The sequence below is a fragment of the Mobula hypostoma genome, chromosome 15 (assembly GCF_963921235.1).
Source record: "Mobula hypostoma chromosome 15, sMobHyp1.1, whole genome shotgun sequence".
NCBI lineage: Eukaryota > Metazoa > Chordata > Chondrichthyes > Myliobatiformes > Myliobatidae > Mobula > Mobula hypostoma.
Window position 1 is genome coordinate 45,586,287 of NC_086111.1, and position 15,047 is coordinate 45,601,333.

The 15,047-nt window shown below is 37.9% G+C and overlaps 1 protein-coding gene and 1 long non-coding RNA gene across 5 annotated transcripts in view; one reads left to right on the top strand and one right to left on the bottom strand.

Moving 5' to 3' along the window:
* adamts9 (ADAM metallopeptidase with thrombospondin type 1 motif, 9) overlaps nucleotides 1–15,047 on the top strand; it is a 266,041-nt gene that overhangs the window by 163,573 nt on the left and 87,421 nt on the right. For all 4 annotated transcript variants that reach the window (XM_063067960.1, XM_063067961.1, XM_063067963.1 and 1 more), the window contains one exon: nucleotides 5,447–5,614. In XM_063067960.1, the coding sequence (XP_062924030.1) occupies nucleotides 5,447–5,614 (168 nt within the window). The remainder of the gene's footprint in view (nucleotides 1–5,446; nucleotides 5,615–15,047) is intronic.
* LOC134356811 (uncharacterized) overlaps nucleotides 1–15,047 on the bottom strand; it is a 106,661-nt gene that overhangs the window by 61 nt on the left and 91,553 nt on the right. Inside the window, exons 3-4 of the long non-coding RNA XR_010020437.1 lie at nucleotides 13,743–13,884; nucleotides 8,213–8,321 (exon numbers count right to left, since the gene is read on the bottom strand). This is a non-coding gene — a long non-coding RNA (uncharacterized LOC134356811). The remainder of the gene's footprint in view (nucleotides 1–8,212; nucleotides 8,322–13,742; nucleotides 13,885–15,047) is intronic.

The following is a 15,047-nucleotide window of genomic DNA, read 5'->3' on the forward strand; positions in this document are numbered from 1 at the left end:
GATGTTAAGTATGTAAGTAAGAAGGTTTTTATCCATTCAGATGGCATGTAATTGCATGCTGATGAACAGTGCACGATCTTTATCATACTTAGTCTCATTAATGGTATTTACCATTAAGGTCAAGGCCTTCAAAGCTTCCTCTTTGTGAAACCTCCCTTCTTTAGTATCAGAACATTCAGTTCTTTCCCCTTCTTAGATCCATTAGTTGTCAGCAGGCTGGAATACATTTTCAGTACTGCTCCTTCTGGCATTTTCAAAATACAGAGTCACTTCACCAGTTTCTTGGTATTTGTCTATGGCCCCTTTCAAACTCATCGCTAAGGTCATGTATACACTATAAAGAGATAAATAAGGCATATCAAGTGCCCTGGCTATCGGAACTTGGAAGGTCCAATAATCACTGTAGATCTATCTGCAAATATTGAGCAGGATCGAGCCACTAAAGGTTGCGCAGCCTAAAAAAATGTATCAGACTGGCCTTTGGAATCAAAGGGGTGGGTGTCCTGAATATGCCCCACACCCTCCCCCTCCTTGTCCCCACCACACCAAACCTAGTTGTCTACTGCCATTAAAATATTTATTTTAGCCACGCCACATGTTGCAAAATAGATTTCAGAAAATACCTTTGTATATACATGTTAAAAATTTAAAGGAAATTATGAAATAATGTTTGATTTATGTTTATTATAATTGGTATCTTTTCCTATGTTTTGATTGGAGTTATCTTGTTAGCTGTTGTAAAATAATTGAAGAAGAGCCAGATTAATGTGCAACTCTTTCTGTTGCATTTTCCCTAATAGCCCAAGGTCTAACTTGTTATCTGATAACCATATTGTTTCAAAGATCATTTCCTGTAGATTTGACTTGCACTGAAATGTCAACATTTTGAACAATCATTGTCAAAGTAAAGATCTTCCAACAGATATGACTGTGCATTTCCTACTACAAAGTTAACTTGGCAAAACATTTCTTTGACATAAAAGCAAGATTCATATCAATGTAGAGAGGAAGGACTTTCTGCAAGGCTCTCAGAGTTAAGTTATTCAAGCAGTACGTCAAATAAATAACTTTTTTTCCTCTGAAACCTAATATTTTCTCTTACGCGTTTTAGGTGGTTGAAATATGGAAACGCAACTTCAGTCAGAAGGAGACACCTACATTTTTGTTGATAGGTTAAATATGAAAAAAATCTTAGCACAGGACAAGATAAAGTACAATCGTATTGGTAATACGGCTCTGCACTAAGCTAATAACAAAGAACATTTTCTGATACTTTTTCTTCACGGACAGCCTGTGTAACATTTTTACATTCAATCTTATCATAAGTATGCATGATGTTGTGTAATGATATGAAGAAACAAGTATGTTACTAATTAAAGGCTCAAAGTATGGAGTTGATATTGTAAATTCTGCAATCAAATGTTTTTAATATTACTGTTCCACACTAAATAAAACATCAATCAGACATCAGATATTTGATCAATTAGTGGCTAGTTAGATAATGATTATACATTAAACTTATGAATTTTCATATTTTTATAGTCTCTAAAAGGACCTACTTTTCTGTGCCAATAAATGTTATAATGCAGACATCGACATATTATTAGTGACTTCAAACATCAATGTTATTTTCATTTATACAGCCTTAGAGTTATCACACAGCATCTGCTTTAAAACATTACAAACTAGAGAAATTTTGTTCAGCACAAGATTATTGGGTTGCAGCTTTTATCTTCTGCATGCTCTTTATATTGTTGTTCTCTTGTCACACCCTGTGATGCATCAGGCAGCATTTTGCGAGGCTGAGCTGCTAGGACCGTTCACCCTGAAGTCCGGTGCTGATGCCACTACACCACCGGCAAGCTATCTTTAAATTGAATTGGTATATTTAAGGTTTTGCAAGAATCATATGTGGCTGATTGTTTTTTTTTACAATTAATTTTAGCTAAGCTTCTTTATGGCTTGAAAAATGTTAAGGTTTATCCTTTGCTAAAGCAGGTTTAGACTGGCTTATCACTTATCCACTTTTCCCAAGGAGAGAGAAAAAGAGAGACCTTTATGGCAAACATTCTTTAGCATGGAGCTTTGTCTTGCATGTGTTATCCCCAGAAGACTGACAACAGTGTGATTTAATTAGCATTTGGAATGTGTGGTCACTTGACAATGATATTATTAAATAAAGCTTACTTTTGGGAACTTTTAAAGTTTCAATGGTAGATGTTACATTGAAAATTAAACAATATTTATGTAATTTATCTGAAGATCATTTTATTTAGTTGTTGGGTTACCACAGTAGTGGACAAGTCTTTTGATTGCAAATAAATGCAAACTGGAAGGATTAAGAAATTATTAAAGCAATTGGAACTGAATATGATTGAAAGAACTTTGCAGCTCTCGTTGCTCTGTCTGTCCAAATAAAGTTGGAACAAATAGTGGGAGCCCTGTTGCTTACATTGTACATGAAACGTCAAATCATATTCACTTTCTGGATAATTTATGTTCTGTGTGTTGTCTGTACCTACATGTCTATGATGGTGCTGCAAGCCGGGTTTTCAGTGTACCTATGATGCAGTCTTCACTGGATTATTGAAAGGGTAGCAGTTGAGTAACCCAGATCCTACCTATTGATCTGTTCCTGAGCCAGGCTGGCAGATGAAACAGCATTTTATTTTGGCAAGGTATGCCATATCTGCAAGCTAAAAGGAGAATGAGACTAACAATAGGATACCATCTTATCTTCCCATCCATCCAACCTCATCTAACCTTGTCTACATTAATTCATTGTGCTTGATAGTTATAGGCAGTGTTTCTCTCACATTCGTTACATTGATGAATGTGATGCAAGTCCACTCTGCCAATACACTAATTTTAATTATTGTCATGCATGGATATGTACAATGACATGTAAACCTAGGTGCTTTCCACAAGCCACACATATAAGTAAATTCTAGGAAGAGGTACAGTCGACTGTACCTCTTCCTAGAGATGCTGCCTGGCCTGCTGCGTTCACCGGCAACTTTGATGTGTGTTGCTTGAATTTCCAGTATCTGCAGAATTCCTCGTGTTTGCGCATATAAGTAAATTGTCTTGATGAATATCAGAAACTCAGACTACATTGCCTGTGAGAAACCTGAGTGATTTCCCTTTCTTTAATGAAAGTAGATATCACAATCCACTTTAATGGAAATACAGGAAAATCTATTCTTTTTGATGATTAGCATGCTGATGTCGGTTGTAATTAAGTTTTGCCTTGTTCCCCAAGGAGCTAACCAGTATTCCTGCTGGTATTCATTGACAGGTTTAGGTTACCCTCATTAATTAAATTTTCTTTCTTCATCTCATGGTCCCTTTGAATTTTTTGGGAGTAGGTATTTACTGGAAAGAGAAAACAATTTCTTTCTGATTATTGAAAATATTAACTTACTATTTAGTTATGATGTCTGCATTTTTATATCACCTGGGTTCCAGCAAAATGAAGGTTTCTTATCTCTGTAAGCAGATTCTTTTAAATGCATTTTAAGTTGAATTGCATCATATTTGCAATACTGCTTCTGTATATTGCCTCGGAATATCTAAATATTGGTAATGATATTGTGAGATTTTGCTACTGTCATTAATGTCATTATTTTTATTTATTTATTTGGAGATACAACACAGTAGCAGGCCCCTCCTGCTCACTTGCACCCACTTAATCCATGAACCTACTAACCCAAATGTCTTTGGAATGTGGGAGGAAACCAGAGCCCCCAGAGGAAACCCACACAGTCTCAAAGTGTCCATAAATCTCCTTACAGAAAGCAGCATAGCTGAACCCAGTCTTCTGGCACTGTATTGGTGTATTGCGAACAACAATCCTACTATTTGAACATAATTTTTTTCTCGGCATTGTGAATATTTTATCTGCATCCATGCACATTTACATAATTAAATATTTTATTTGATGTTGTGGGGATGGAACTGGACTCTCTCACGGTGGTGTCTGAAAAGAGGGTGCTGTCTAAGTTGCATGCCATCTTGTTCAATGTCTCCCATCCACTACATAACGTACTGGTTGGGCACAGGAGTACTTTCAGCCAGAGACTCATTCCACCGAGATGCAACACAGAGCGTCATAGGAAGTCATTCCTGCCTGTGGCCGTCAAACTTTACAACTCCTCCCTTGGAGGGTCAGACATCCTGAGCCAATAGGCTGGTCCTGGACTTATTTCATAATTTACTGGCATAATATACATATTACCATTTAGCTATTTATGGTTCTATTACTATTTATTATTTATGGAGCAACTGTAACGAAAACCAATTTCCCCCAGGATTAATAAAGTATGACTATGACTATTTGTGAGCTGTATGAAAATGTAATGCAATCAGCCTAAAAAAAATTATTACCCAAATTAATAAATGAAATTTGAGTAAGTTGTGTTTATTATTCGATTTATACTATTTGAGTTTAACAAAATTCTTATCAAATTTAAAGCTCAGGAGATTTAATTAAGTTGTGAGCTGCAAGTTTCAACATATTTCAGGCTTGTTTTTCTATAGTTCTAGGTAACGTAAAAGAAGATAAATCTTTTGTATCTGTCTCCAATCCACTGCACTAACATGATATTCCTTGGGATTTGCCCACTATTTCACACTAAGCATGTGCCTGCAGATATCACCTGCCAGGAATATAAGCTGCCAGCTTGTACACCTCTTCTCCCCTACCTCCTTATTCTGGCTTCCTTTCCAGTCGTAATGAAGGGCCTCAGCCTGAAACATCGACTGTATATTCCTCTCTATAGCTGCTGCCTGACCTACCAAGATGCTCCAGCATTTCGTGTGCATTGCTCTGGAGTCTTGATTGTTCAGTGGATGCTGTAACAAATTAATGTTGGTAGTGTAGGATTTACTTCATGTTGAGTTTTAATGTCATTTCTCCGCCTACTCTGATCTGAATAATTGGAATGTTTGAGTCTCCCCATCTACTTTCTTCAGATGTATTTCCTTTAAGGAGATATAAAGAGATTTCTCATGCATCAGGCCTCTGCCGCTGTTCACAAGTGTTTTCATGCTTTGAAAAAATTAATTTTCTTTGATTTTAATGTATCTACTAACTATTCTTGAAGACAGTAATTGCATATGTTTGTAGTCAAATAATTGGTTAGAAAGGGGGGGCATGAAAGAACAACAGTGTGTTATTTATGATCTGAGTAATCGCTCAGCATCCCAGGTACATCAGATTCCTTAGGAGCTCTGATTACTGGAGCCAGCTATAAAAGCACATGGCTTCCATTAAAATGAACAGAGTAAAAGCTGATCTGTCTGTTCCTTTACAATTGTGGTATTTGCACTCCTTCTTCCTAGTTGATGTATTATGCTTAAGAGAGGACTAAAGAAGATGTTCTCTTTAGAACTATAAGGAATACTGAACAAGTAAAATTAAATTTTATAATTAATTTATTTTCAGTGTTCCATTTCCTGTGGGAAAGGAAGTAAATATCGTACTGTTTACTGCATGAATAAAGAAGGAAAGGAAATAGAGGAAGAAAATTGTAAACATCTGGAGAAACCTAAATCACAAAAACGATGTCGAGGGGGTAGATGTCCTAAGTGGAAAACTGGAGAATGGTCAGAGGTAAATTATAAGACTTACTACAAATTATTGAAATTATTTATTCTATGGTTTCCCTTTAAATTCTATGTTACTGAACAGTAAAGGAAGTGTAAAAATATCTGCTTTTGAGTAAAGGAGATTTTTGTTTGCATTTTTCCCACCATCGTAGTACCAGCCAAGACTGCATGTCTCGCTTAACCCAGGACCGTGGTTCTGTTTTGAGATCAGACTTCAGGGTTTCCTGGCTGCCTGTGGAGATAGCTAATTTGAGGTCTTAGCTGAATAGCTAATTATTAGTTCTATAGGGTACTTAACAGCCAGCTGAGGGAGCAACCAGAGCCCTGAAAATGCAGCTTTTCATCGGTATTGATCTGGAGCACAGGCCAAAATTATATGCTCAGATTTGTAGAAAGGGACTCCTGCTCATAATCTTTTGTTTCAAGTGAGGCTGTTATCATGATTCTTGTATGCAATGGTATAGAGAACTGGTATTTTATTAAAAGGTTGTTGTATTGATAAGTCCTCTCCAGGTCCAGCAGTCTACTGTCATGAAACCAGCAGAACTACTTATATCAGGATACTGTGATCCTTATAGACCTTGTAAGTTGAACGGCTTTTGCCCATTACTTAAGAAACACGGCAGGTCAGAGGAGTTAGAGTCAGGGAAAATGCTCCCTTTGCTGGAGATCTATTGTGATCTACTATGTCTCATCTTCAAAGCACATAAGTTATCTGACAAAATACAGAAAGCGGGGCAGTTTGGCCCATTCTATGAACCAAACGTCATTATGCAAGCCAGTTAAAGGAATCAGAATCAGATTTAATATCACTGGTAAATGTCGCAAAATGTGTTGTTTGATAAAACTATAAATTAGAGTTTTATATATATATTGTTGTATAATGTATTATATAGTATATAAATTAAATAAGTAGTGTAAAAAGGGAGCAAAAAAACCCAAAAATAAATAGAGAGGTAGTGTATTTGGGTTCAATGTCCACTCAGAAATCTGATGGTGGAAAGGTAAAAGCTGTTTCTACTATATTGAGTGTGTGTCTTCAGGCTCCTCTACTTCCTCCTTGATGGTGGCAATGAGAAGAGAGCGTGTCCTGGGTGATGGGGATCCTTAATGACGGATGCCGCCTGTTTGAGGTATTATTTTGAAGGCATCCTGGATGCTGAGAAGGCTAGTGCCCATGATGGAGCTGGCTGAGTTTTTAACTTTCTGCAGCTTTTTTTGATCCTGTGTAGTGACCCTTCCATACCAGGTGCTGATGCAACCAACTAGAATGCTCTCCATGACACGTCTGTAGAACTTCGTGAGAGTCCTTTCAAATTCCTAATGAAATATAGTTGCCGTTGTGCCTAGATCCAGAGTCAGGTAAAAAAAATCATACTACTTTGAAGTTGTTCCTTCACACAAAATTGAAAGAAGGCCAATATGTGTGACTGTGGTGACCACACCACAAGTGGTAACCATGAAGCAGATTAACGCCCATCTTGGACTGACACAGAACTGCATTCCACAGATACAGCTAACCTCCTCAAGGTAAACGCTGAAGCCACATATCCAAAAAAAAATGGGCTGGAAAGCTGAATGGCTACAGTCTGTAAGGAGGCCATTCCATTTGTTGAGTCTGCAGTAGTTCCAATTAAGATCACGCTAGCTGGTTCCACTTGGCTGTTCTTATAGCCCTGCAGATTCATTGCCTTCGAAATACTTATCCGGGTCTGTTTTGAATGATACAATTGAATCTGCTTCCACTACAATGCATGGCAGCCACTTGCTGAGTAAAGTGCTTTTTCCAATACTTTCAACAATTGCTTTCACTCTTTGTCCTCTTATTATTGACCATTCTGCCAATGAACACAGTTTCAACTGTATCAATTCTGTTTGTAACTTTCATGATTTAGATACTTTCTTTAGATTGCCTCAAGACATTTTCCATTCCAAGAAAAACAATTCCAGCTCTCCAATCTATCCAAGAAAAATAAATAAACACTCTCATCTCTGGAAGCATTTTAATAACTTTTTTCTGCACCCTCTCTGAACCTTTCTTTCTTAAAGCATGGCACTCAAAACTCATCGCAGTACAAAACTGCCTTGCACTTCCATTCAACAGAACCCTGTTACTTTTGTAACCACTTTCTTAGTCTATCCTGCCTATTTCACCTACAATGTACGTAAAACAAAAAATCCTAGTTCTTTTGTCCTTTTTAATATTGTGCTCCTTCCTTTGTCTATTCCTCCTCACAGCTCTCCTTGCCTCAGAGTCTTATTTCATCTGCAGAAACGTGCGCAGCATACTCAAATGTATTTTATTATTACGTAGAGAGAGAAGTAGAGTTCTTGTACTGATCCTTCAGGGACTCCACTGCACACAGTTCCCAGTCTAAAAATAAATTTTGCTTTTACTTTTTCCAAACCTTAAACCTGCTGCTACAACTCCTATTTTCCAATGGAATTCAATCTTGCTCAAAAATTTTCAGGTGGTACTTCATATAAATACAAGATCAAACACAATTCTTTATAGACCTTCTTAGTAATTTATACAAAATTTATGTTAAGTTGGTTAACACAAAAGATTCTGCAGATGCAGGAAATCCAGAGTAACACTCACAACACGCTGGAGGAACTCAGCAGATCGGGCAGTCGGGCAGCATCCGTGGAAACGATGTTCAGAGTAACACATGTAATAGGCTGGAGGACCTCAGAAGGTCAGGCAGCATCTATGAGGAGGAATAAATTGATGTTTCAGTCCTTAGGCACTACCATCAGGCAGTATCATTTGTTAGGCATTATCCCTGCATCTTCAGATATTAGGAAGATTATTGATGGGATGTCTATAGTTTCCTCCTTTACACCCTTCTGCAACCTAGGATAGTGCAGAAGGTTGCCGTAGGTTACGATGGGACATTGATAGGAAGCAGGGCTGAGCTGAGAAGTGACATATGGAGCTCAGTCTGGAAAAATGTGAAGTGATAAAATTTGGAAGGTTGAACTTGAAGACAGAATACAAGGTTAATGGCAGATTTCTTAGCAGTATGGAGGAACAGAAGGATCTTGGGGTCCAAGCCTATAGACCCACTAGGTTGCTGTGCATTGATAGTACGGTTAAGAAGGTGTAGGGTTTGCTGTCTTTCACTAGTCAGGGGAATGATTTCAAGAGCCACAAACTAATGTTGCAGACCTATAAAAGTCTAGGTAGACCACATTTAGAGTATTGTGTTCTGTTCTGATTGCCTCATTATAGGAAGGATGTAGAAGCATTAGACAGGGTGCAGAGGGCAACTAACAGAGTGCGGCCTGGACTTGATATTATGTCTTATGAGGAAAGGTTGAACAAGCAGGCGCTTTCCTTTGTATAGTGAAGAAGCATGAGATGTGATATAATAGAGGTTTTTAAGATTATAGAGGGCATAGAGAGAGTGGACAACCAGCACCTTTTTCGCAGGACAGCAATGGCTAACAGAAGAGGACATGCTTTTAACGTGAGTGGAGGAAAGTATACAGTGGTAGGTTTTATACGCAGAGAGTGGTAAGTGCCTCGAATAGACTGCCAGGGCTGGAGTAGAGGCAGATACATCAGGGACATTTAGTTAGGGACTTGATACCTTTGAAATCTAAAAATCTATGATTTTATTCAGTAATACTGTTTCCACCTTTAGTTTATGTTTTTAAGTGTGTTTGGAAGGAAGGTGATATGGATGGCAATTGTGCTGAGAAGCAAGGGCAAGGTGAGTATGTCCTTGAAACTCTACCAATCTTGTGATGACAATGCTCTCCCACAGTGGTCTTGAATAGTAATTTCGGGGATCCTGCCTGGTTAATTATGTATGCTGTGTGTAACTGTGGTTCTGTGTTTTGCACCTTGTCCCAGAGCAACACTGTTTTGTTTGGCTGCACTCATGTGTATGGTTGAATGACAATTAAAGCTGAACTTGAACTTGAACTCATATTAAAGGAAAACTAAAGTCCAAGCCAAAATTGTGCATGATTCAAATTAGTGCTTAGATGAGGTGATTTTCTCATGGCACTTCTAAACATCTTCTTGGCAATGGTGTTGCAAGGTAGGAAGATCCCATTAAAGAGAATTGCTGGTAAGGGATTTCTAGCACTAAGCAAAATCAAGCCAACTACTTAACTGTACATAATGCTGATGTCTTGAAAACTGCTTTGGCTTAACATTTAGTCAAGTTGTGAGTATTCTTTACAGTCCTGATCAGATCTTATCAAGCACAGATAGCTCTTAAAAGATGTGGACATTGAAAATTATCTAGCCCCTCCACTGTTCTCATCATTAATGGTTTTGGCGTGGCTGATCATTCACAATTTTGAGTAATCATGACCTTCTCAACCTCTATTATAGAGATTCTCACTCTGTAATATTATTTATAATGAAAGTTAAGGGACAGTAGGTGGGCTTTGTCATTACCCAACAAATGTATGACATCATGGACTCCAGAGTATTGTCTCAGTGTGGCTGGGCTTCGCTTTAAACCGCCCTGAAAACTCTTGACAGTTGGTGAATCCTGCTCTTAACCTTGATAATCATAAGAGCATTAGGTATTTTTAATGCTATTAAAAAAATGTTATGTTTTAAATTAAAATAACAACTAATTTTAAAACATTGTCGATCTTTAATAAAAGGCAAACTGAAATTATTTAAACCATTGTGAATTATTAAAACATGAAACCTAAAGCAAAATATTTTTTCTAAAACTACCTGAATTTTTCCTTCTGTCTCCTGACCCATATCCTTCACTGGAATGCAATTTCTGTGCTAGGTCTAGCCCAGTGTTATGGTGAATTTGTAAAAGACATTAGTGAGGCCAAATTTCGATTATTGTGTACAGTTCTGGTCACCTACCTACAGGAAAGATATCAATAAGATAGAAAAAGTACAGAGAAATTACAAGGATGTTGCAGAGATTTGAGGACCTGAGTTATAGGGAAAAGATGAATAGGTTAGAACCTTATTACTTGGAGTGTAGGAGATTGAGGGAAGATTTGAAAGAGGTCTATAGATAGAGAAAATGGAAGGAGAATTTTTCACAGGTTGTGTAGACTAGAACTAGGGTCATAGGTTATGGGTGAAAAAAATGAAATATTTAAGAGGAACCTGAGGGAAAACTTCACTCAGAGGCTGGTGCAAGTGTAGAATGAGCTGTCAGTGGAAGTGACAGATGCAGACTCAGTTGCAACATCTCAGAGAAGTTTGAATAAGTACATAGATGGGAGAGTTATGGAGGGCTATGGTGCAGGTGCAAGTCAATGGAACCAGGCAGAATAATAATTTGGCACAGACTAAATAGACTGAAGAGCCTGTTTCTGTGCTGTAGTGCTGTATGGCTGTGGAGACCAAGTCATTCAGTATATTTAAAGCTGAGGTTGATAAGTTCTTGATTAGTCAAGGTGCCAAAGGTTATGGGTAGAATACAGGAGAATGGGGTTGAAAGGGATAATAAATCAACCACGATGGAATAGCAGAGCAGGTTTGATAGTTCAAATGGGCTAATTCTGCTCTTAGGTCTTATGGATTCTAATACTAGATTTGATATCCTCAGTATAATGTTGGCCTTACATAAGCACTGGCCATTTCTGATAACTTTGAAAAGTTAAGTGAACCAGTTGAATTCATTGAGTCCTCAGAACTGTAAGGTGCCAAATCAGAAATTGAAACATTAACTCTGGACATTGTTAGAACAATTTAAGAGCTCTTGGTAGAATGGAGAAACGAAACAAGTAGAAGATGACATTGTCAGCACTGAATGCAGTACACCAAACTGGAATAAGTAGAAGGGAGCCATCCCTACACTTGAACGTTGCATTTGTGTTCCTAGACAAGGGAAGAGAAGAAGGTGTTGTGCATCCTATAGTTGAATGGGGAGTGTCATGCAAAAGGAATTCTGTTAAGATAATGACACGTTTGCACAAAGCAGCCTTTGGGTCTAACAAGTGGTGCAAACGTGTGTCTTAAACATTTTTTTGTGATCACAAGACCCTGTTGGACATAGGTAATATAAAATACAGTCAGTCCATCTCATTGGTTCCTTGGCGCGACCAACAGTGGGGGAGCTGCACGGCTTCAACTGTTGCACAGACCAAGCCCTCATGCCGTGCGTCACTTGTTACACCCACCCGGGGAGGAGGTGCCAAAGGCAGTGTGGGATAGAAAAGAGACACAGCAGGCCCACTGGAATCCATGCTGGGCTGGGGTCTGGCCCCTTCTGTCAGAGCTGCTCACCAGAGTTTGCTCCATGAAAGGCAAACTTGCAGCTGACCAAGTGCGAGCCAAGTTGACTTGCCTTTATCTGCTGAATGAGCACGAGATGAGGAACTGCTGTATACCTGTTCTTGCAGAAACATGGCTCCAGGACACCATCCCATGCACCATCAATCTTCAGACCATGCCTTTCAGGAACTTGTGCTGATATGATTTTGTGTGCCATGTGTTGGATCATAACTATATGTGCAGTGTGTGACGTATGTACTGTGTTTTGCACCTTGACCCCAGTGGAATGCTGTTTCATTTTGCCGTATAAATGTGTATGATTGAATGACAATTAAACCTGAATGAGAACCACAAGGGGACAGGGGTGTTGGTAGAGGTGGAAGATTGATCCAAGCAGTGATGGGAGGAGTAGTCCTTTAGAATCAGAAGTAAATATATCTTACAGCTCCACGTTAAAGGAGGTGGAAATTATGAAGATTGATCCATTGATGGAAGTTGAACATAAAGGGAAATCTATCATTGATCTGGGTGGGTGCAGACAGCATGAGAAGTATTCCATGAAAGGGAGAGCAGGCGTAGTTGAGAGCCACAGCAGACAACTACAATTAAGGAAAGTGAAATCTATCTCAGAAGCATGTGGGTGGCATCATAGCAGCTAGTGAAATTGGGAGAATGGAATGGCATCCTTACAGGAAGTAGGATAAGAGGAGCTGCAATAGGATAAGATGATTGTGACCTTCTCTTGGATAAAGAGCAGATAGCACTGAGAATCTAGATCTTCAAGCCTGCTCTATTTATGGCTGACCCAATGCTGGCCTTAAGACTACTTTTCCTCCCTCTCCTCATCCCATAACTTCCTTATGTTTCAAATGCCTGTCTAAATCCACCTTTAATATATTCAGTGACTCCACCTCCTCTACTCTCTGAACAAAGAATTCCGAAAACTTGTGACCTGCTGAGAGAATGATGGTTTAAAAGGGCAACACTTCGTCTGAAACTGTGCCTCCTTGTTGTGAATATCCCCACAAAGAGAAGTATCCTCTTACTACTCATCCTGTCAATCCCCGTGGAATTTTAGATGTTTAATAACCAAGTTTTCTACTAATCATTCTGAGCAGAGGCCCATTGTTCACAATCATTCTGCATGTATCAACTCTTTCATCCCAGGAATCAGCCTAGTGATCCTTCTCCAAACAAAACTGCTTCCAGTTGCGGTTTACTCATATCCTCAAACAGTTCATTCATAGTTTCTGGCACTATGGCTAGACAATGGAGGATTTAAGAGATTACAAAATATCTGTACATGATCTACTTATTCAGAAATCACACACTAAAAAAGTTGTACTCACCTTCCTTGCATCATTACAGTTGAGAGTCTGTCCCCAATTGCTGTCTCCAAGCTCAAGACTTTCTGCTTGTAAATCCCTTTACATCACCACAAAGCCTTTGAAAAAATTCTTTGTTATTAAGCTAAGGCACTCCCCAGGTTTAGTTATTGTCAAAGCTGTCGGAAAAGTTTCTGAATATTGAGGTTCAAAATTTAAGAAATATTTTCAAAGTTAAGCAGGACCTTACTCAAAAAGTATGCAGCATCAATCAATTGAAGCTAAAATGTTGAGCTCCTTCTTCAATCCATACATATATTAAGTGTCATTTTGCACTCGTAGTGATAAATGAAAAGAAATATGTTATAATACATGCCATGAGAGCCGAAGAAAATGCATTTGAAAGCAAGATCAAAATACGGTATTGGATGTAAGAGGTATATTAGGAGCAAACTGTTTTATAAATGCATTCCTTCACAATAAATTATCCTGAATTTGTTACAGCACATCCTTTTAATGCTGTGAGCAGTACATTACAATTCTCTAGTTTGCGTTATAGTTTTTTTTTTCTGTCAGTCATAAACACCTACCTAAGGAGCTTTGTTTTGTTCATCATAAAATGCTACCAGAGGCCAACTCTTTTCATTCATGAATCAGGCACATAAAGATGAGTCATAAAGATGTTTACCACCCAGGTAACCTTGCTTCTAGTATTACCTGGTGATACTAAACCTAGAAAAGCAAAATATATCATTAGATAACGTTTCAAATGTTATTTTACAGTGCAACTATTCATTCATTGATTTGCATTGATGCACACAATGCTAAAACTACCAATGTGAAGCATGTTGCATCTTTAGGCCAAGTGTTCTTTATGTTTTCTGTTCTGGGTATGAAGTGCATGCCATGTGATAACTGGTTATGATTAGATCAAATGACCCCACAAGTTTTGTGAGTTGTAATAGACAAGAAACTATCAAATACTTAATAGTTTCCATGTTTAAAACTGAAATTAAACTGGACACTTTTCCTTCATTGTTTCTATGTGCAATAGTAACTTTACATTATAAATTTATGATTTTTAATGTATAGAAATTTAAAAATATAATTGACTAAATCATTCTTCTCTTCTTGCAACTCATTTGTTCAAAGGGCAAGTTTGGAGAATTATGAAGAATGAAAATAGGATTTATTTGTGCAATAGGTTTTTAATCAATGTAAATATGGGGCCCAATGCCTGTTTTAGGCCCTGTGGAAGAGTGGATATCACAGACTGGAGCAGGAGTCAGATCAAATCTAATCTGTTTTTTTGTTTTCACAGTGCAATGATTTAAAGGAAAAGAGGAAGCAAAAAATAAATTTGATTTTTTAAAGACTATTATAGAGCCAGAAACTTCTACCATATACCACAGTTCTACCATATGTTCTCCTTCACATCAACCCTTCCCCTACCCAGCAAGGCAGAAGGCACTATAGATGTCTCCTTCCTTCAACTGCTGATCCTTGATACTAATGAGGTCGAAAGCCCAGTTTGGACAAGAGTTAGGGTTTCCAGTTCTGGCTTTTATTCCCATCATCACACTTATAATTGGGCAATGACAAATTCCACTTCTTTCGCATTGAGTCATATTAGGTTAAGAATACACTCCTAAATGTTAAATTAACTCTATTTCAAAAGATATAAGAGAACTGCATGTCAAAAACATACAATATGATCCAATTAATTAATTTAGCTTTGGTCATTCTACTGGTCACAAACTATGATAACTTATTTATGCTTAATTTCATTCTAACATAAATAAGCAAAGACTTTCATGGCTGGAACTTACGGAGAGGGTCATAGTACAGAAGTAGGCTCAACTTGTCCATTATGTCTATCTATGTTAGACCTATTT